We start from the raw sequence: 23,013 nt of genomic DNA on the forward strand, positions 1-23,013 counted from the left end.
GTTGAAGTTGTCATCAGGACAGGGGATGAGGGTAAATCGTCCGATGGGGACACACATTCTGGTGTAAGTGGGAATTCCCTTTATTCTGGGAAGATTTCCTCTCGTTTCCTGGACAGGAAGTGAAGTGAAAGCTGCAGACACACATTGACAGAAGTTTTAATTGTTTAACTCACCTAAAGTCACTGTCATGTGACACTCCACTACAAATCTTTTTGGTGGGGTCCTTCCTGAGGTGTCCACATCACCGCCTGTGTGATGCAGACATTTTCCTATTGGCTGTCCAGCGCGGGGTCCTCTCAGTTCGCTGGGAAATCGCTGGGTCACTTCCCACCCTGATGCAGCACTGTCAATGAAAATCATCAGCAATTTTAGGCGAATATATCTTCCTTTATAGGGTGAGGAAAATAATAAAACAAGCTGGATGTGTTGGAGAGAGAGAGAGAGGGGACGTTATAGGGGTGACATGGGAATTACGGATCCCACAAGGCATCACATGACCAAGGAAACTGCCAGACATCACTCAATCTATATGATGATCATGTGATCAGTAGTGATGTCACACCATGGAAGATGATGTCATGAGGGTGTAATAATCATACAATGTCACAGCACTGATGACATCATGAGGATTATCACATAAGATTAATGATGTCATACAACTCATTATAAGTGATCACAGAACACTAATACCAGGCCGGCACTGTAAAGAGATGTCATTAGAGTGAAGGTTACGTGATGACATCAATGACAGTGTGACGTCATTAGAGAAGTGACGTCATAACAGATCTGCTCTATGTCATAATCTGACAAGAACACATGGCAACATTCTAGAAAGGTCCATGGATAAAAGGAGGGATGTCGTCATGACAGCCAGCACTCAGGAGGGATGCAGGCGCTGACCGGGAGAACCGGATCATCCCCCGGTAACACCTGAGCCCGGTGAAGCGTGACGTCACTGCGAGCCACCCGACAGTGGCGTCGCACAATGTAAGAACAAAGCGGAAGGTTGGGTTATGGTGGGGGAGGGGCGGATGTAATCACCGGAGATGAAGAGCCGGGTCCACCGGTGACAGGAAGAGACAGCAGGCTCAATCCTAGGTGGGATAACACTGTGCGACCCTCTCAGCCAATCAGAAACAGTTCCCTCTACACCTCCGCCAATGACAGTTGGAAATACACATCCCGCCCTCTACCTCTACAGTACTTATGTTTAGAGGAGAGGCGCAAGTGAATTCTCCAATGAGAGACATCGCAAACATTGGTTGACAGGAGATTGCACCAATCAACTGTGAGCTAGGAGGTTATCCAATAGTAGACTGAGTAAAACTACTTCCGCATTTGATTGGGCGGTAAAGGACAGTCATCTTTTGAAGGGTAGACCGTAATGCTTTGCGATTGGCGCCTGCGCAGTATTTGTGCAAGGAATTGTGGGAATTGTAGTCTATTCGTTTTCGAAGGCGTTTGTTTTTGTCACGTGACTAGTAGTGTTTGCTCTGACTAGCAAAGCTGGTTTGTTGGTGTTGTTCATAGCAACAGTAAGGCACACATGGCAGTGATGTGTAGCTGGTGGATTTGTTTCCTAAGCTCTTGTAGCATAAACAGCTGCTATTGCTGGGCAGGGTGGGGGCTGTTTGAACCATAGCAGTAAGCACTTACCATGGTACCTCGATGCATTATTATTAAACAGGATTTATATAGCGCCAACATATTACCCAGCTCTGTACAATAAATAAATGCATGACAATATGTATTACCCTGGTTGGTGCTCTGCATGGCATTCTGAAAAGGGCCCCGCTCACCATGTCCGTAGACATGCGGCAGCGTGCATTACAACACACACCATGCTCCTTTGCCGAGCGGGTTAGTGTTAGGCAGCCATTTCAAAGCAATGGGCATGGACAGCATAGGAAGCAAAATATATGGCTGCATATATGGAAACCTGGACGGGGGGGAATTTGGGTAAGCGCTTTCCATTGGAGCAATGCACAAGATAAAGTTCCTGTGACAGCATTGGTGATTGGCCCAGCCCAGTCACATGGGGCAGGGGGAGATTCTTCAGCCATGTGTAAGCCAAACTGCAGCGCAGAGCTCACACAATGCTTTCATTCCTCACTCCCAGTGGCTGAACAAAGTGGGGCAGGAAGGAAATGCCCCCCAGTGCATTCCCTTCTATGTGCAGCTAAAAAAGTATTTATGCAAAATAATATATTTCATTTTTATTAATGTACGGAAGGGCTTGGCCAGTCCCTCTCAACCTTTTTATCGCTGGGGAACCTTTCAGGTCCCTTACCAAAACCATAAGAGGCCATGGAAACACTGCTCTCCCCCCCCCCCCCTTACATTAATAGACAAAATACCATTGTTATAGATTTAAAATAAACAAAAACAGGTGTTGGTATCATTCAGCTGACTATGCCAAATGGCACTGACCATGGCATAAGAGGTCACCAGAGGTTGGACTAAGTCGTCACCCATCAGGTCCAAGTCGAGTCCCAAGTCATTGACACTAAGTCCCAAGTCAACTCTCAAGTCACCAATAATTCTTCCAAGTCAAGTCCCCAGTCAGATCACTTCAAGTCCTTTGCAAGTCGTACTTAGTCTGTTATAATGCCTTCCTCCCCGCATTCCTTGCATTCTAAGTCTATTAAGTTCGGCTTTCACCGCTGACAGCTGAAGGGGACGGGGAGGAAAGCAGTGAGGCTTCTGTAACACCGCCTTCCTCCCCGCCCTGCTGGACAAAACCCCCAAGTTGAGTCGCAAGTTGTTTATTAGGTGACTTCAATCGGACGTCCAAGTCACGAGACTCAAGTTCCAACCTCTGGAGGTCACCATCAAATGGGTGGTCAATCAGCCAAAGCAACCTCTGGAGGGTCCCTGGATAAGAATGGCTGGGTTGGCCCTTAGTCAAGTTTTCATTTCAGTTTTTGTCCCCTAAGAGGAGAGATCCCCCTCATAAGTGGCAAACAGGATGCGTGACATAGGTATCCCGGGAGGTTCTGCGCTCCCACTAAATCTTTATCGCCACAGGAGCCGAGCTGCACCCTTTTCTTTTGAATAAATGTTTTATTTTATTTAGAAGGGTTGTCTACCCTTCTATGTAAAGTATAAATGTTGAGCTTAGGTACACTTTAAGTTCCATTTTCTGACTGCTGTGTTACTCAGCAAGTCACTATGAAACAGATATGAACTGCCAGCAAAAGCACCAAAGGGCTCCAGGTAGGAAGAGAGGAACAAAGTGTGCTAAATAAGCCCTGTGTACTTCAATTAGGTTTTTTGGGGCCTAAATAAGCCCTGTGTACTTCAATTAGGTTTTTTGGGGCCTGGGGGAGGGGGGGGGGGCGCTATGTTTAACTTCCTTAACCTGTAGCTGAAGGGTATCAAAAGGCCTAAAATCTGGCTTAAAATTCCCTTAGAACCAATACCTGAGAAATTAAATTGGATCATGGTTAATTACAAGCTCTTCAGCACACTTAACAAGTTAGACAAATTTGATCTAATTTGGGACCCATGGGTGACACATAACCTAACATAATCCTGCATATTAAAGCCAAGTTCCCAAAAAGAAAACCAAAGCGAAAAATAAGCACAGAAATCAGGGTATCAACTCAAAATATGGCCAAACACAATGGGAGGTTGTTTCACTTTAATATGGAGCAGGGGTAGGCAAACTTTTAAGGCCACTAGGCCATTTCAGGGTGGGCAGTAGTGGACTCTAAGTCCCGCCCTAATGGCTCCCCAACAGCAAAGAGGGGGCTCAGGAGCCGCAGGTTTCTGGCCGGCATTAGGCCGGATCAGCCAGGGGGGGCGTTAGGCCGGAAAAAACTACCGGTTAGGCCGTATCTGGCCTAAAGGCCGGAGTTTGCCGATCCCTGATATAGAGTGTAGTTTGATCTGAACTGATGTCTTGATACACCTTGTATTGTATATGTTTTGCTCCTGATGTCAAAAGATTACACGTCCAATCAGGACGTCATTGTTATAATAATTATTATTACACAGCATTTATATAGCGTCATTATATTACACAGAGCTGTACAAATTTCATGTCCCTCAAAGGGGTTCACACTCTAATGTCCCGACTGAGTCATATGTCTTCAATACAGTCTACTTTTTTGGGGAAGCCAATCACCCTAACTGTATGTTTTTGGAATGTGGAAGGAACCCCACACAAACATGGAGAGAACCTACAAACTCCATGCAGATAGTGTCATGTCCAAGAATCAAACCTCAAACCTAGCGCTGCAGAGGCCAGAGTGCTAACTGCTAACCACTGAGCCACTGTGCTGCCCATAATGTAAGGTGTCTTATTATTTTCAAATGGTAAAAGTCAATAAAAAGATTAAAATACAGAAATGCAAATTGCTTGAAAAAATAAAATGGGTGTCAATGTGTACCAGATGGGAGCAGTAATGAATTTTTAATAATGCTTAATTTCTTACAACACACAGCTTGTTGTGCCATCTTTCAACAAGCACCCCCCTCTGACCCCAACCAGCCTTCCTATGGGACACCACTCACACATACAACACATAAAGATAATAAACACGTATAAATAACACAGTTTATTTGTACACAATATTTACCATGCATCCTGTACACCATTCTGTTTCTCATCCCTGAGGTTTATTTTACAGTTGAATTCCCTGCGCGCACACTCTCATGTCAGCATAAAAGTGCACCGAAGGGCGTCCAGTGGGGCGCTTCGCGCGTTTGCGAACGGTTACTCTAAGTTTTTTTTTGGTCTTTTGCCTCAGTGATGTTACTCATTCTTATAAGTGGTTTAGTCCATGTGCAAGCTAGTTTTATAAGGCAGTGAGATATGTAACATAACACATACAGCAATAACTATATGCAATCTAAAACCCGATTGGTTATTATGAGTTATAGGCTGCTACACTGCCTGCCTGCTTGCTTGACAATGTCCACTTTAAAGGAACATTTTCCCCAGGGCCTTGCTTATTTGCGCCTGCGCAATCTTCTCCTTCTCACGCACGCTCACCAGCTCCCTTTTTGCTTCCTTGTTACCCGGATCCAGTTTCAGCAGCTTGTCCAAATCAGCCCTTGCCCCTTCCCAGTCCGACATGCCCGCCCTGGCTACACCTCTCCGGTATAAGGCTTTGAAGTGGTTGGGATCCAGGTCTAGGATTCGGGTGCACCTCACCTCCGCTTCTCGAAAACGTCTTTTCTTGAGGTCGCAGGCTGCCAGGTTGGATAGAAGTGCCACCTTTTCCTCTTCTGCTTCACCAGGGGTGCACACCAATAGTCTGAGCCCTCGCGTGTATCTCCTTTCAGCCCCTTCAATGTTGCCTCCTCTGAAAGCCCTGCCGCCCTTTTCCCGATCCATAATCGCTCGTTGGATCTTCTCACTTGGCTCGAGTTCCCAGGCTTCTGCACCCTTATCAAAGCTTTTCAACCGCAGGATGAGATGGAATCCTATTTGGCTGTCCACCTGGCAGACTTCCCCTTGAAGCATGGTTTCAAGACATTGGTCAACAAGGCGGTCTTGTGCTGAATCACCTTCTCCAAGTTCCACCTCAATCCAGCTTCCAGCAGAATACCCAGGACCGGACGGTGTGCAGAACTGTGATGGGGGGTCAGGGAGTTGCTCCAAAAATATCTGGCACACTGCACGTTCTTTGGGCTTGTCCAGTCCAATTCCTGGCTCTAGAATGGTCTTTGTGAAGCTTCCATCTGGGCAGCGCCAAACTGTACAGCCTGGGGAGGCCTGAGGACTCTCCATTGCTGGTTAGCGCTCCAAATAAAAACAAGCCAGTTTTTCTGCAGGATAAAAAAAAACATCAAATCATTTTCACCAAAATACATCACCCCATTCTCCTCCTTAACCAAAAACATCTATCTTTAGTCTATTTCCAGACTGGATTGCTGTCTGAGAGATAACAAAATCATGGAAAAACTGATGCCTGTGCAGCTTTTGGCCCGGTTTACAAACGTCTGACACAGATCAGCACCTGATCCAGCCTCTCACCTTAATATGATGTTACAATGTTAGGCTACGTACACACGTGCTATGATTCTCGTCTGATAATCGGCTCAGGGGCGATATCCGACGAGTACAGTGCTCGACGTGCATCGTCCGAATGGCCGTCCCGGCAGATACACCGACAATGGACTACGAACGATTGTAATGAAAATGAAGAGGAGAAAGCCCAGCGGGTGCGTCTCCATCGTTCTCCCCCTCCCCTCTCCATAGAGCAGAATGGTGATGTATGTACAGCACTCGTTCATGCATGCTGCAGTCGTTAGTCGTTGGAAAGGATCATGAAAGATCCTTTCCAACGACAATTATTGCACATGTGTACCCAGCCTTAGTCCATGATTGGCTGGAATACCGTAACTCCCGCAAGTCCAACACTGGCAAGGGACGCCAGGGTTGCCTGAGCTGTGCATGCTGGGTGGTGATCAGGCAGGTAAGAATGCTTAGTGATCACTAGGTGAGAGGGGATTGATGAATTGCTTCCTTAAAGAACAGCAGATAGGTGACACTGATAGGAGCTCAGGAATAGCTTTTTACCCATTAAATACCCCCACAAAATGTTTTTGTATAGGAAAATCTTTACTTGCACAAAGTCATTTATTTTAAATGGTCCTGGTCAGGCTCTGTGCCTTCCACACATGTGCACCGTGACCTTCATTCATTCCATTCATACTCTTATTTTACATACAGTGGACATAAAAGGGGCTATAGCAGGCACAGGACTGTTTAAAAGTAACGGATATGAGGCCTCTACTACGTATGGAAGTCATAAAAGGCAACCTTAATAAAAGAGTGGCTGTGCTTTAATGCTGGCCCCTGCAGATGCTTATACGCACCATCTCTTTGCTGCCCCATTGGCCTGCAGGATCTATGTGAATTCTGCAGAGCTTTCACCGAGTTGAAGATATCCATGTGACAATGCTGAGTGTCCAAACACGCCCCAGGACCATCACAGAAAGGGAGTTGGGCTGCGGACACCAAATCATTGCTGCTCCTAGACAAGTAGTCTGCAAAAATCTGGCATGTACAGCACTGCGTAATATGTTGGCGCTATATAAATACTGTTTATTATTAATAATAATGATAATAATAATAATAATAATACAATGGTCAGTCCTGGCGGATGAATGACTGACAGATCAGCAGCAACCTTTGTTCTATGATGGTGAGCACAGCAGGGTGCTGTAAGATTTCCAATCTGACGGTCTTTGGGCAAATGTATGCGTAGGACAGTAAAGAGAAGGTAAATATGCATCTGTAGGGGCAGGCATTACATTGAACCTGTTACTTTGCCCTGCATCCCAACATCAATTTTTAATATTAAAATTACATCAATTCATCATTTTTGGAATGGACCCTTTAGACAATGATGCAGCTGATACAAGGAGGAAAAACAAAGCAAGCATGCAACTAAAATTACCCAGCATGCATGACCAGTATACAGGAACATGATGCTGTTTGTCTTACAGCAGGGATACAATGCCCAGCCATGCAATCAGAGCCAGCATCACAACATAAGAGCATGCTGGGAACTGTAGTTATCCAGGTGCAAAACCATACATCTACTCAGCATGCTCTGCACATAGACAGATTCATACTTATTAATAGGCACCATGCACTGCTTACTGACTCATGATCCTGCAGCTAGAAGGCTGCCATTACACCATTGCATTCTGGGAATTGTAGTTTCCTAGCAGCTCCCTGTAAGTCTGCAATGCTCAGCATGCCCCAATGCACAATATTGCAGGAGCAGAGAAAAGTAACAGGAAGGGAATGCTAGGAAATGCAGTTTAATGGCAGCAGCTACATCTGCAGGACTACAATGCACAGCAAGTCCACACATTGCAGGAGCAGAGATGGATTAGGGAGGGATTGCAAGGCATGCTGGGTACTGTAGTTCCATGACAGCAGCTCCTGTTGCTGGACTACAGAACTCAGCATGGCAGAGACCAGGGAGGAGGATAACAGCTCTGCTCACCTTCCTGCTGGCTGGGCTGAGACTTCACCAGGAAGTGTAGGCAGATGGGTAGCAGGGAGGTGGAGAAGGAGGGGGAGCCACATTTCCCATCATACATTGCGGCCCCTCCTACCTGCACTGCAGCCTTGTGTAATCAGCAGTAGCTGGGTGTAGTGACTGTAGTTCCAAAGGATCTGATCTGTACCCAGGAGGTGACTGGTGCCAGGATAAGCAGACAGCATGGTATGATTGATCATTAATGGTAAGTGGCACCAGGGTGCATGGGAGGGAAATGGGCACAGTGCTGCCAGTAATAACCCCTTCAGCTTCTCTATACCCCCTATAGGTCACAGCAACTTCTATATCTCCAGTAATGGGAGGAATTACTGTTTCTTATTCTTATACTGAATGTGTTACATTGTTTCTTGTTTGGGGGACAATCACATTATTTGTCCAGCCTCTATGCATCAATTTCCCATTTTCCTGCACACCAATGATGACTTAGCATTTCTGCTGGTGGAACTCCTTGTAGTGACAACAGCAAACTAAATACAATATATCACAGCAACTATCAGACACTGGGGTGACAACAGATCACCAGGCCTTTGTGTTATTCATCTGCTAGCTAGTTGTAGGAAGAGACACAAACAGCTCTCTCTATATATAAATTATGTGTATTATTAATAATAAATTGTGAGAATCTTCTTTATGCTCTGTTAACTTCTATAGGACCACAGTGTTCTCCCCAGAATTTTTTTTTAAGCTGGGTGGGAAAAAGCTTCAGCCAGGTGGCAGTCCCTGTATTGGGACCAAACTTTCACTTGAAAAGTGACCCGGCCAAAAAAGCCAGGGCCAAAACTGATGTGGCCAGTCCTATTTTTTATACGCAGGTTGTAAGTACACAGCACAGGGCCACGGCCACCAGATTGGCCAGAATGAAATAATGAAAGTCGGGCAAAAATAATGAATGCATTTATCTATTAAGCTGACCTCCAGACACAGTGGACCCGATTTATTAATGCTCTCCAAGACTGGAGAAGATAATCTATCATTGGAAAAGCTGGGTGATCCTGCAGACCTGGATTTCCTAAAGTCATTTGCTATTAGCTGGCAAAAAGTTTTCAATCCTCCCCTCCTCTTAGATTGTAAGCTCTTCAGGACAGGGTCCTCTCTTCCTCCTGTGTCACTGTCTGTCATTTGCAAACCCTATTTAATGTACAGTGCTACGTAATATGTTGCTATATAAACCCTGTTTATTAATAATAATAATAATAATAATCTTCTCTAGAGCTTTGATAAATCAGGCCCAGTGTCTTTATTTAAATATTCTCACAAAGTAGTCACAAAGGATAAAAATCTGCTTTTTGTGTACCAAATGTTTTTGCAAACTCAGATATTATTGTTTAAAAGTGGCAGTGACATAAAGGACCTGATTTAATAAAGCTCTCCAAGGCTGGAGAAAATATTCTTTCATCAGTGAAGCTGGGTGAGCCAGGAAACCTGGAATGGATTGCTTAAATGCCATTAGCTGTTTGTTAGAAAGTGTTTTCAATCCTGGACCAGATCCATTCCAGGTCTGCTGGCTCACCCAGCTTCACTGCTGAAAGTGTATCCTTCTCCAGCCTTGGAGAGCTTTAATAAATCAAACCCGATGATTGTGCTGTAAATGGGCAGTGTGCAGAGGACAGAGTTGTGGGGGATTTAGCAGATCATCCACTACAAGCTGCCTGCAGAATACTACAGAAAGGGGTGGAGACAAGACCAGTCACCCTGCACAAGGAGAGGGAGCAGCAGTGACCGGTCTTGTTACTGGAAGTTCCTGCATGCTTTAATTGATTAATGAAATGACCGACTAATGTAGTATCAAGTAAGAAAATATTTCTCTGTTTTAAACTTTACCTTTTTTTTTTATTCATATTCTCCTTCTTTTCAGCGTGCCGTTATGTGGCACAGAAAATAGGTAACTCCATACGTGACAGGGGCGAGGAGGCAAATGGCGCAGCCAGTGAATCCGCAAGGCCATCATGTGTTCTGCGCCAAGGTAGGTCATGACAAATATAACTGCTTTTAAATAAAAATTTGGGAAAATCCAAACCCATACACACTCACCTTTGTCTAACCTATTCAGAAATTCACAAATACAGAGAATGGATGGAATTTGGCAAGTTCTTCAAGTTTCTGTTGCACAACTCTTGCATAAAAAGGCGCTGTCAGCTTCCTCGATGACTGGGGAAATTTTGTTTGGTATGAAGTAAGGATGGGTTAGAACCGGAGTCAGGTTGTCATTACTGATGTATTCCTAGTAGAGAGAGTATTATTATTAAAAAATAGGATTTCCTTCCTTTTAGGACTTTTGATGATCTTTTCATTCTTCCTTCCTGTTCTAGTGACACCAGCAACTACCTTATATTGCATTGGTGTCACAGGGACAGAAAGCTGGGGAGATCCTCATTACTTGGCCCTGAAGGGAAAATGAACTCTTACACACTCTAGAAAATAAATTTTACCCAAAACTAATAAACATTTTTGCTTAAACTGAGGCATGAATGTATTCAGTAAGCATCTACAGCTATTTAGGAGACATGACAACTTAGCTACGGATAGAATGTCCATGCAGTTTATCTGCAAACTGGGTATAAAGAGAACCTGTCTCTAGGTCTGCTATTCATTCTAATAAAAATCTAAGACTATATCTGCATTTCTCAGGGAAAGCAGACACAGCAGCTATTACTATATTTGGTTATTATAATGATTGCAGAATCAGAAGCAAATTAGCAGAGGCTTGTGATTGATTCCTGACATGTCTAATGGCAGTTTAATTGTATTTGTTAATCTAAAATACAAAGGGGCCAGGAATAAAAGTGTTCCAATGTGCTGTTTGCACTCTTGCAGGAAGTGCAACTGATGTTTGATATCCCTGGAGCTCCTGCCTTTAGCCCAGCTGGTTTAACATACCAGCTTCTTCTATATATAGGGTAGCATGTATCCCCCTCCTGTCAATGCTCAAATCTAGTGACCTTAGCATGTTATGGGGTAGGTGGAAATCCCAACATTCCTGCCAGGCTCAGACACCCACGCCTAGTTACGTAAAGTGTTTATTTTAATGATTTCCAGTCTCTTCCTGGAAATTAAGGAAAATAATCCATCAACCCTTTTCTGTTTTATTGGAAGCTAAAAAATGCATTGCATAATCTTTTTATAAAGACAAGAATAAACTTTATAAAGACAAGCATAAACTTTTTATGAAGACCAGAATTGTGAGACTTCTTTTTATTTTTCATGTACTGAGCTGTAATTTCTTTCTCAGCCCCTAGGGGTCAGTGCAGGCCATGTGTTATCTCTGTCACATTCCATAACATAGCAGTGATTACATTGATAGTTGGCTTCACCCTTTCTCTGAAGGATAACTATACTTTTAAATACAGTGCAACTTTCATAATTTCCCCCCTGATAAATTCCCTGACCTAAACAACCAACTTCCCCCTGAACAGATGTATACTTACTGAGATCTGATTGCCAGTGGTTTACATCCAGCGCTGCAATAGACGCGTCTGCACTGTTACAGTCTCATCGAAGTTTATGGGCAGGAGTCTGCAGGAATACATTAACGGGAAACCCATCCCCATTTTTCACACTAAGACAATAACAGTTTCTGAACAAGCAAGTAAAACACTATAAAACAAGTTACTGACCTTCAGCTATATCCATTGGGGAGCAATTTGTCTTCACAGTTCATCAGAGGTATTTTACTTTTTTTTTTACTATTACTTGCCCCAGAATCTTATCAGCCTACTATAAACACACAGCAGGTGTTTCTAAGTTGCCAGAAACTGCTCAAAAGCCACATTTTAAAGTATTTTGTGAAAGGTTCTTTGAGAATTAATCTCTTCACATTACAAGCAGCTAGAGCAGCCAGTGATGGCTAAAAAAATTGATATTAATAATAGTTTAATGTCCAGGTGCAAAGATTGATGCTAGATAACGGGAACACTCATTTGGAAAACTAATGCCGTCACAGAAACATTTCCAAATACTATCTTCAAGTTTTCTAAAACTTCGTATTGTTTTCCCATTGCTGAAATGAGCAGAACTTTCAAGAGGCAATTTTCAGCATGTCAGTCTGCTCTGACACCCCAGCAATAATTTATGCTTTTTTTAATTACCTTTCCCTGAAGTCCCTTATTGATGCAGAGAGGCAAAGTAAATGCAGGCCTAGTAGGTGGACCCAATGACACTCTGCATTAACACTATTGGCCTGATTTAATAAAGTTCTCTAAGTCTGAAAAAGATAGACTACCATGGGAGAACCTGGGTGATCCAACAAACATGGAATTAATCTCTTCAAAATCATTTGCTATTCGTGGGCAAATATTTTTAATCCTGGACCAAATCCATTCCAGGTTTCCTGGATTCCCTATGTTCTCCCATGATGGTATATCTTTCCTAGAGAGCTGTAATAAATCAATCCCTATGTTCTTCTGCAGCGGGTGAAGCATTCAACTAAAAGAATGGAAAATCTTGTGGCAAAACAAGAGCATTATTATTATTAAACAGCGCAAACATTTTACGCAGAGCTATATATTAAATAGTGGTTGCAAATGAAAGACAGATACAAACAGAAGGAGAGGACCCTACCCCGAAGAGTTTACAATCTAGAAGAACATGTGCTTAAAGGTGAGTATTGCAGCCAGAGCTCTCTTTATTTTTTTTTTGCAACAGCAGAAACAGATATATAAAACAATAACCCCTTACTGGAGTACTTCGGCCAGGAGAGAAATATCTAGGCTGCCATAAATGGGATGGGGGAGTTTGATGAATGTGAACGATGGGTAAAATCTGTTCTGTGATCGCTCTGAGGAGATGGTTATATGCAAGAGCTACAGCTGTGCTATACAACAAGAGGACAGCCTTGTGCACAGAAAGTGCTGCTTATTAACAGAAATAGTCCCCAGATGGCTTCACATTTTCTTGGCTGCCTTAGAGAAACATTTGCTTCACCCATTCTAGCAACAGATCATTAGAAGAGGTACGTCAATTTCCTCTTTGGTGTTTGTAAAATGGATTTGCTGCCATTCTGTATCATAGAAGCACTGTGGGACTAAGCTGGTTATTGAACCTGATAACATGGCTACAAAACAAGTTTGATTGGTTAACTCACCAGCAACAAGATTGCAGCAATAATACCCATCCATTGTCCCTCCATGTGTTGCTCCTTCGCCGGCCAGAGTGATGGGTAGCTCCTTCGTCATATGAAACGCTGCAAGATTTCAATCCACAGCAAATTATCACTTACCTGGCCAGCCACTAAGCCACCATAAAAGTAGGTATTTACCCTGTTTAGCACTACTTAGTGGAACGTGGCCCTTATAAGGTATTCTACCTTAAAGTGACTTTTTATAAGCAGGTGGACTTTGATGGTCATATTTGGCTTCCTATATGGTTTGAACAGTTTTTGGAAAGTGCTGTTTCTGACTGTTCTGATTTTCTATTTTAACATATTTCAAGCTACCAACTCAATACAAATATTGTAATTTGCATACTTGTGTTGCGTTAATAGCTTGGGAAATGTTAAATTAGAAATTCAGGTAACGGACCTTACTATCTGACCTCATTTGTTTGGATGCCCATTGTGGGTCAGAGGCTCGAGGTGGTGAAGCCATGGACAGCCAGTTTTTCCTACACAAGTCAGCAGTGGTGGTTTCCAAGTTTCCTTCAGTGCAAGTTTTTGATTTTATGCTGTTGTGAGAACTAAGAGATGTAATGTTGTGTACATACCCTGACTTCCATAATAACTGTAGAAAAGCTTGTAGTGCATGAATTACAGGAAGTTATTATTATAGGAAGTTGCAGTTAAATCCCTGCATGTAGGAACAGCCTGACCCGGGTGGGCAGGAGGTATAGTGCTGGGATTGAAGTCAAAGAGCCATCTGTATTCCAAAGAGATGCTGAAACGGAGCCCAGCACACTATTGGCCTGATTTAATAAAGTTCTCTAAGTCTGAAAAAGATAGACTACCATGGGAGAACCTGGGTGATCCAACAAACATGGAATTAATCTCTTCAAAATCATTTGCTATTCGTGGGCAAATATTTTTAATCCTGGACCAAATCCATTCCAGGTTTCCTGGATTCCCTATGTTCTCCCATGATGGTATATCTTTCCTAGAGAGCTGTAATAAATCAATCCCTATGTTCTTCTGCAGCGGGTGAAGCATTCAACTAAAAGAATGGAAAATCTTGTGGCAAAACAAGAGCATTATTATTATTAAACAGCGCAAACATTTTACGCAGAGCTATATATTAAATAGTGGTTGCAAATGAAAGACAGATACAAACAGAAGGAGAGGACCCTACCCCGAAGAGTTTACAATCTAGAAGAGCATGTGCTTGAAGGTGAGTATTGCAGCCAGAGCTCTCTTTATTTTTTTTTTGCAACAGCAGAAACAGATATATAAAACAATAACCCCTTACTGGAGTACTTCGGCCAGGAGAGAAATATCTAGGCTGCCATAAATGGGATGGGGGAGTTTGATGAATGTGAACGATGGGTAAAATCTGTTCTGTGATCGCTCTGAGGAGATGGTTATATGCAAGAGCTACAGCTGTGCTATACAACAAGAGGACAGCCTTGTGCACAGAAAGTGCTGCTTATTAACAGAAATAGTCCCCAGATGGCTTCACATTTTCTTGGCTGCCTTAGAGAAACATTTGCTTCACCCATTCTAGCAACAGATCATTAGAAGAGGTACGTCAATTTCCTCTTTGGTGTTTGTAAAAATGGATTTGCTGCCATTCTGTATCATAGAAGCACTGTGGGACTAAGCTGGTTATTGAACCTGATAACATGGCTACAAAACAAGTTTGATTGGTTAACTCACCAGCAACAAGATTGCAGCAATAATACCCATCCATTGTCCCTCCATGTGTTGCTCCTTCGCCGGCCAGAGTGATGGGTAGCTCCTTCGTCATATGAAACGCTGCAAGATTTCAATCCACAGCAACTTAACAACTTATCACTTACCTGGCCGGCCACTAAGCCACCATGAAAGTAGGTATTTACCCTGTTTAGCACTACTTAGTGGAACGTGGCCCTTATAAGGTATTCTACCTTAAAGTGACTTTTTATAAGCAGGTGGACTTTGATGGTCATATTTGGCTTCCTATATGGTTTGAACAGTTTTTGGAAAGTGCTGTTTCTGACTGTTCTGATTTTCTATTTTAACATATTTCAAGCTACCAACTCAATACAATTATTGTAATTTGCATACTTGTGTTGCGTTAATAGCTTGGGAAATGTTAAATTACAAATTCAGGTAACGGACCTTACTATCTGACCTCATTTGTTTGGATGCCCATTGTAGGTCAGGGGCTCGAGGTGGTGAAGCCATGGACAGCCAGTTTTTCCTACACAAGTCAGCAGTGGTGGTTTCCAAGTTTCCTTCAGTGCAAGTTTTTGATTTTATGCTGTTGTGAGAACTAAGAGATGTAATGTTGTGTACATACCCTGACTTCCATAATAACTGTAGAAAAGCTTGTAGTGCATGAATTACAGGAAGTTATTATTATAGGAAGTTGCAGTTAAATCCCTGCATGTAGGAACAGCCTGACCCGGGTGGGCAGGAGGTATAGTGCTGGGATTGAAGTCAAAGAGCCATCTGTATTCCAAAGAGATGCTGAAACGGAGCCCAGCAGGTGACTTCACAGAACTGTTTTTAGGACAGGCTGATTGATTAGACCAATGTATGTTGGCCAAAGTGATGAAATGCTATTGTGTGATACTCCCACACATTATGTAATGGAGGGTGGAATAACCCTTTAGTGTTTGTAGATAAACCCAGCAAGCATAACTACCTTATAGGCCAAAGTAAAATGGTCTCTTGTTGAAGATGTATTGGCTAGTTAATTATCAAGCTGTTTGGTCGATTGGCATGCTGGATATGCTTTAGTAAGTATTACCGTAAGTAGTGAAAATTAACAGACCCAACTGCAGTGCCCAGTAATGGGACCGTTGGTATGCTGGATGAGCATGCTGGATAATCTCTGGTATTTTGTGTAAAATAACAGACCCAACTGCAGTGCCCAGTAATGGGACCATGGGCATGCTGGATATTCTCTGGTATGAGGTGTAAAACAAACAGACTCAACTGCAGTGCCCAAAAATGGGACCATTAGCATGCAGAGGATCCTGAGTTACTGATGTCTAGATCTTGATCATAATAATCTATTTACTAGTCTGATAGTCAGTCCTTGAAATCTAATGGTTGGGACCACAAGTGTTTGTCATGTGACCAAGCCTGGGCTTTATTACAGGACACGGCTTTATTATTATTGTTTTGGTATACAATTCATACTAAATCTGCACTGCATTTGAGTAAGATGATTGTAGCCATTGTCTACTTGTAAAAACACAGCTGAGTATTAAAACTTTAATTATATTTCTTCTTCATCTTCCCCCTTCTTGATTAGAGGAGTATATCTTGGATGTGTGAGAAGAGAATTGGCTTCTCTTGAAATTTTAGTACAAATATAAAGTCATCATGTATAGTACATCACCAATGTATTGCATTTATTATTTATTCACTCAGCAGATAAAAAGCTAACCCTTACAATATTCTATTTTTACTCTAGGGAAGAAGAAAGATGGAGCAATAAAATCAAACCCACCTACACTTTCCACCCCGCTGACCTCAAACAACTCGGGAGAATTCTCCAGTTCCCCTACCTCCACGTCACGTGACCCGGAACGTTATTAATATCGCCCATAAAAATGGTGACCATGAAGATACAGACGTTGTGATCGTCTTGTTCTTCCAGTCCGGGAAAGCTCAGCAGAAGAATGATCTTCGTTCCAGAAGCCTCCAAACATGGGGGATGGAAGGGGGTGAGAAAATGCCACTGCTGTGTTTATGAATAAAGACAAAACATAATACATGATTTCTGTGTAGAGTGTGTTATATGTTGGTTATTTAATGAAAAAGACACTGATGCAAGGGGTAAAATTCATAAAAAAGAATAGAATAGAAATACTTGAAATAGAATGATAAAATTCAGGTAAGCCTGAGCTGATGCCACAAAATTAAAAGCGGCAAGAAACTAAGCACTGAAAACTTACATTTACATTAGATCAGTGTTTCTCAACCAGGGTTCCTCCAGAGGTTGCTAGAGGTTCCTTGAGCAATGGCAGTTTGTTCCTCTCCGGCCAGTTTAAGTAACACCAATGATCTTTTTGGCTATCTATAAGGGTGACATTCTTCCCACTGGCTAGCAATGTAAGAGTTTTGCAAATTGGTAATACCAATCTCTTATCCCAGACAAATATAAATAGCTGCCACCCAAATAATTGAGTGGAACGCAATATTTGATAAGAAGAAAAAAAAGGTTGGGGTTTCTTTTGGCAGTAAGTGGCTATATTGTTGTTAGAAAGATTAAATCTAGCAATAAACAATCAGTGATTAAAATATACAATTGTCAAAGAATGGTCAACCCCCATTAACATTTCATGGGGTAGTAGACCAATCAACTATACAAGTAAAATCTCTAGTTGTTAAACAGATAATAGTCAGGTTAATGCACTAAGGCCCGACACGATTTGCCATGCGGCTTCCTCAGGGGATTTGTATCTTGGTATTCGTACCGACAAGACCAATTCCCTAGCAGCTACTCTCCAATTCTAACCACCATTCTTGAACACTTGTCCATATCACGATGTAAAGTGTATGGTCATTAAATAACGTCCTCAACAAATCCCCTGAGGAAACTGCATTGGAGCAAAGGACGTTAATTTGACTGCCATGTTTAACAACTAGGGATTTAACATGAATAGTTGACTGGTCTACTACTCTATGAAACTTTAATGGGGTTGACCATTCTTTGTCAATTTCATATTTCAACTGATTGTTGTTATATTTAACCTTTCTAACAACAGAGGAATTCTTCCCACTGACCACCACACTAATGTACTGTGAGCTGTGGATACAGTAATTATAGTAAGGGTTTCCGGAAGACATGAAAGTTATTTCAAGGGTTCCACCATATTAAAAAGGTTTAGAAAGATATGCATTAGATAAATCCCAACTTCTGTTGTGTTTTAAAAATCCTATTTCCTTTCTTGAAAGGAAAATTGAGTTAAGTTAAATACATAAGCTTACCAAATACCAAAGATGCTGACAAGTTATCTAGGACTTACATTCACTTAACTCCGACCTCTAGCCTTCTCTTCAGTCTTGCACACTTGTACTGGAAATCGCTTACTCTGATTTTACTGCACAATGCAAACTTTCCACAATGTGCATTAGAAGCTGCAGCAGCAAGTCGGTGCCTGTCTCATTTCTTGGCTGGAGGACGTCTAGCATTATCCAGTCCTTTTCTCTCCATTCAGGGTTTCCATGGTACACCCCTTGGAAAAATTGAATATTAACTCTTTGAATCATGCAGGTTCAGCCCCACGTGTGGGTATTACACAGCATGCAAATGGAGAGTAAAGTATCACAGTTCTTATCCAATAAAGCATGGGTTTACAGTAAAGGGAGTTATTAAATAAAGATCAAGTAAGATATATATATATATATATATCTTTGGCAAAGTTTTTTTTAATTAACAGAAAACCCATGAAAATCATTCCAAAATACAACAAGCTGCTAATTCTATTAGCTAAAAGTCCACGTAAGGATAAAGTGAGCCCGACTCGTTAAAATAGAAGATAGTCTTTTTTTCCTGGCAGGTTTTGCAAAAGTGCTATTTCAGGGGAAGAGGATAAAACTAAATCTCAAAGTGATTCACTTGCAGAATAAGCTTTCATTGCATGGTAACAGTCCAAAATGTAGCCAATGTGAGATATTCAATAGACCAAATGAGGGTTCATATGGTATACACGGTCCTAAAAAGGAATAATCAGGATCAATGTATTGTCCCAGAATAGAATAAAGTTCTCTCCAACCGAAAAATCGGGGCAAAACAGCAGCAAGGATGAAAGGATGAAAATTGTCAAGTTAAGCTTCATCGGTAAGCTAATACTGAGGCTGGGTGCTGTGATGATTTCAAGAAGCTACGTACAGCACCCTGCTAGCCCCTCCCACTATCCATCTTGTAATCTGCCTGCATTGTGAAGGAAGCACAGAAGCCCATTGATGGCGACACTGCATCTAAAACAATGTTATGTGATGAAAAAAGAAAAATTTTACTCCATTGATAAAGAAGTAACCAGGGAATAAAATGAAGAATAAATACAAAATTGGTTAAAAATCCCCATAGTTCTCTTTGCATCTTATACTACAAAGTGATTTTTCATTTCATTTCATTTGACATTTTCATCTTCAGGAATGCCTAAATCAGTGTATTTGTCAGTTGATAACTGTTGTCTTTGCTCAGGGAAGCGCGCGCTCTCTTCATTCCCACATCAAGCCAATGCATATGAACAAGAAGAGACACAAAGCGCTGTTTTGGGGAAAATCATTTTGCAAACAATCTATGTGACGTCTCTTTTAAAGGCATGAGCACCCCATAAACGTTCCTTTTACCCCTCTACGGAAATAATTTTACTCCCAAATTTATTCTGGGGTAGACGTATGCAACCCCCTAAATGCTTTTAATAAATGAATGGCGGTAGTTTTCATTTCAGGCGACTCCTCCTGTTTTCTCCCAGCCATGAAATGGTTAAAAATGATGGGTAATTTTCTTGTCCTCTCTGCTAAATTGAGCTCCACACTGACAGTGAGTCTATAGAGTCTGTATGTTCCTGAAAATACAACTTTCAGCTAGCAGGAAAAAGAGTTGTCGCCATGGTAACCGCGCAATTGGTCCTATAGAGAGGGGTGGGATGTTATGACAAGCAACGTTACAATGTATCTGCGTGAACCTTTATTAACAAGGCAGAGCAAAGGGGGATTATGTGTGGTAACCCATGGCAACCCATTAGAATTTATCTTCTGTCAAGAGGAATGATGGAAATAAAAGAAGGTTGATTGGTTTCTGTGAAGTTCTGAAAATAGCGTAATGTAATGAATAAGCTCTGTGATGTGGATGTTAGATCAAGGTCTGGAGGATTGGAAGTGTAGTACCGGGGAAAAGATTGATGCCAATGGCTCAGATGGTGAATGGTGGTCTTTATGATTGGCAATATGCGCTCATCAGAATAACAAAACCGACTGTAGGTCCCCCTCGTGCCACCAAAGCAGCCATGACCCGACTCAGCATGAACTCCAAAAGACCTCCAATGGTGCCCTGTTATTTCTGACACCAAGTAATAGGAGATCCTTTAAACCAGACCGATCATCAAATTTTGAACATTATACAAATTTTTTTTATATCATGGAAAAAATGTGTTTTGATTTAAATACTTTTGTTTCTTTTTTGGGGAGGTCCCCTCCTCATCTGTCATTACTGCCATGTAGACAAGGCTGTAGGCCAACCAGTGGCCTGCAGAGAAAATGTTGGTGGTTCGTGGCTCTAGCCAGTGCGCCCCCCAGTGGAGTCAGGAGAAGGACCCTGCTGGGGGGTCGCACCGGCCAAAGCCGCGGAGTATGTCCCCAACTCCCCCCCCCCCCACTCCCCCATCGCAGGTCACTATGATGTCACTATGGGGGAAGTTTCTTCCCCTTTGAGTGACACACGGCTTCCTGTGCATGTGTGGCCCGGATTCCGTGCATTTATTGGTCCATAGGTCCGAAAAGGTTGGCGACCACTGATCTAGACTGAAAGGTAAACCCGAAGCCTCCTGGGATACTTGCGTCACATATGCCAGGAGACTGTGGGCTGCTCCTTCTGCGTATGCTCGAGATTGGGCACGCTTCATCAGTGGGTTTTCCTCTAATGTATGTGCTTGTGTAGTGGGATTGGCCCGTTTTTTTACATTTGGAGGACCCACGGCACCTGATCCTGCACAGTGTGAGTTCAGATGACATGAGGAAGCGCCCCGATTCCTGGAGCTGCAATAAAGCAGCAGAGCTGTCTGCTGATTGGACGTGGAGGGAGCAGCAGTAATAGGTCATCCTTCTGCTTTCCTTTCCTGTAAGCATGTCCATTGTGTTAGACTAACAACAGAGATTGTCTCATTGTACTGATCCCAGTTTATCTAATTCATCAAAAGTGTCCCTTGTCACCTGGACACAAATTGATGGGAAAATTTTAATATTATCATTGTCACCAGAGCAGAAACATGGTGGGGGGGAAACTTACAAAGGGGACCCTGTTACAATGATATATCAGGGGTTTTCCCTTTTCATTTGGGATTTTTCTTTTTACTCCCTGATGTGTCTATAAGGCAGGAAGTGGGGGGATATCTTCTCATCAGTCAACAGTCTGCTGCAGACAGGAGCAAGCATTTCCTCAGTCTCCTGTTCATCTCTACAGCAGGGACAGTCAGACACTGATATTCTGGTTCCCAGCTTTGTTTTTCATCTAAAAGTGCCTAATATGGCCCTGCCAATCGCATGGGCAAGGCCCTCTCCTCTTCCTGTGTCACTGTCTCTCATTTGCAACTCCTCTTTAATGTACAGCGCTGCGTAATATGTTGGTGCTATATAAATCCTGTTTATTAATAATAATTTATAAATATTATTGCCACTTGCCAGATTGTGTCACCTCTGAGCTGACAGTCTAGGAAGTAAATGCAAACCCCGGGTGACGCCTGAACAAACATGGTGCTGTCCAAGGGATAAGGAGATGATGGCATTGTCAGGGGGGATCTTTGTAAGGGACAGAAGATATGTGGACATGGTGCTTAACAATTGTGTACTTAACATGACCGCCATCTTTAGATGCAAACAGTACAGGGTGATACAGGACAATACCAGCAACCATCACCTAAAACCCAGATCGTTCTGTTCTTAAAAATGTGTCTGGTTGCCATGGGTAACCTTCACGCTTCTTCAAGATGTGTTTTTTGCATCCCCGAGTTCCACTATGCCCGGTTGCTATGGAGACACAGCGATGGTTAATAAAGCAGGCCGCACGATCATAAATCACAGCTTAGCATATTTGAATGTAATATAGGGGATGTGTTGGGGCGGTGCGGGGCCTTTCAACAACATAATGGAGGTAAGTGTCACAGCTGCGCTGACATTGTGGCTGTTCGGTGTTGTCGGCCCTTCGGGCAGATGGAGGGGTAATCAATGTGTCTGTGTGAATGAGAGCCGTTCCCTCACAATCTGCCCGGACTCCTTTCATTGTACAGCAATATGCCTTGTGTGGGAGTGGAGCAGCAGGCAGCCTCTCTCGGCGCTGCATGAGGTGCTGTCAAATGTTCCTAATTCCCTTTAGTTCTGAGAAGTAAAAGAATGCCACAGCTGGGGCACCTGTCCGAACGCCGCCATTTTATAAGGAGCGGTGTTCAGCTGACTATCTGTGAGTGCATCGAACTACAAGGCCCTAAGAAGGCTCTGCTAGGCCGCAAACACAAGACTGTGGCGGCCATATTGGTTGGCAATGAACCTCTCTTCACCTATAAACAAAGCCACCATGTGGTTGTAATCCATTCTGGAACCATCGCCATGTGCCTTAGTATTTAAAGAGCGCTGACAGATTATGTACAAAGTCTATAGTCAAGTCACAAAGGGATCACAATGTCCCTACCAGTGGTGGACATGGCCAACAGTCGGCCCCTTGCTGAGCTGACTTAGCCCTGAGGAGGATCCGGGACTCTCACACTTTGCACCTCCCCATGTCCGTCCCCCGTTCCTACCATTTAAAGTGCAACTAAATCCACGTGGCTTACCTGTCCTCATTCCAGCACAGGGCACTGCCATCTTCCTCCTTTGCCAGGGGAGTGTAGGGAGGTACAAATCCTGCATATGAGGTCTCATTTTTAGTTTTCTACTAGCAATAATGAGGTATTTAGGGTACAGCTGTCCCTTAAAGCGGAAATAAACCTGTGCTACTCAACTATATTTGTTCCATCACAGTGCGGCACCATTTTTATTTTTTCTTACAATAGACGATCTTCAGCCGTTGTGATTGGCCATGCCAGGGTGACGTAACTGCTGCACAAGCGCTCAGGAGTTCATCCATACCCGGCACATGCAAGTTGGGATTGCTGGGTTTCAATGGCAACCATAGCTGGTGCTGCA

The 23,013-nt window shown here is 42.8% G+C and overlaps 2 protein-coding genes and 1 long non-coding RNA gene across 6 annotated transcripts in view; 1 reads left to right on the forward strand and 2 right to left on the reverse strand.

Annotated features, from left to right (window-relative positions):
- Positions 1-1,176, reverse strand: part of ATF6B (activating transcription factor 6 beta) — a 28,174-nt gene extending 26,998 nt beyond the window's left edge. For 2 of the 4 annotated variants that reach the window (XR_011923604.1, XM_072431858.1), the window contains exon 1: positions 174-977. Coding sequence is in view for 2 of the 4 variants with exons in the window: in XM_072431858.1 (XP_072287959.1) it covers positions 174-360 (187 nt within the window). In the remaining 2 variants the exon portion in view is untranslated. Of the gene's footprint in view, positions 1-173; positions 978-1,041 lie in introns of those variants that run through there. The other 2 variants (XM_072431859.1, XM_072431860.1) reach the window with 2 other exon arrangements.
- A 3,554-nt stretch (positions 1,177-4,730) lies between these two features.
- Positions 4,731-8,051, reverse strand: FKBPL (FKBP prolyl isomerase like). Its single transcript, XM_072429943.1, has 2 exons — positions 7,974-8,051; positions 4,731-5,778 (listed from the first exon to the last, which is right to left on the reverse strand). Exon 2 carries the CDS (start codon positions 5,738-5,740, stop codon positions 4,928-4,930), a length of 813 nt encoding a protein of 270 aa, XP_072286044.1. The 5' UTR covers positions 5,741-5,778; positions 7,974-8,051; the 3' UTR covers positions 4,731-4,927.
- A 3-nt stretch (positions 8,052-8,054) lies between these two features.
- On the forward strand, positions 8,055-16,885 carry LOC140343314 (uncharacterized). The gene is made up of 3 exons (XR_011923296.1): positions 8,055-8,214; positions 9,886-9,993; positions 16,580-16,885. It is a non-coding gene; the product is annotated as an uncharacterized lncRNA (long non-coding RNA).
- Positions 16,886-23,013: the final 6,128 nt, after the last annotated feature.

This window comes from Pyxicephalus adspersus, chromosome Z (genome assembly GCF_032062135.1).
Source record: "Pyxicephalus adspersus chromosome Z, UCB_Pads_2.0, whole genome shotgun sequence".
NCBI classification, from domain to species: domain Eukaryota; kingdom Metazoa; phylum Chordata; class Amphibia; order Anura; family Pyxicephalidae; genus Pyxicephalus; species Pyxicephalus adspersus.

What these genes read in the sequence shown, in the direction of transcription:
- FKBPL (XM_072429943.1), bottom strand. Translation starts at nt 5,740, where the DNA reads ATGGAGAGTCCTCAGGCCTCCCCAGGCTGTACAGTTTGGCGCTGCCCA.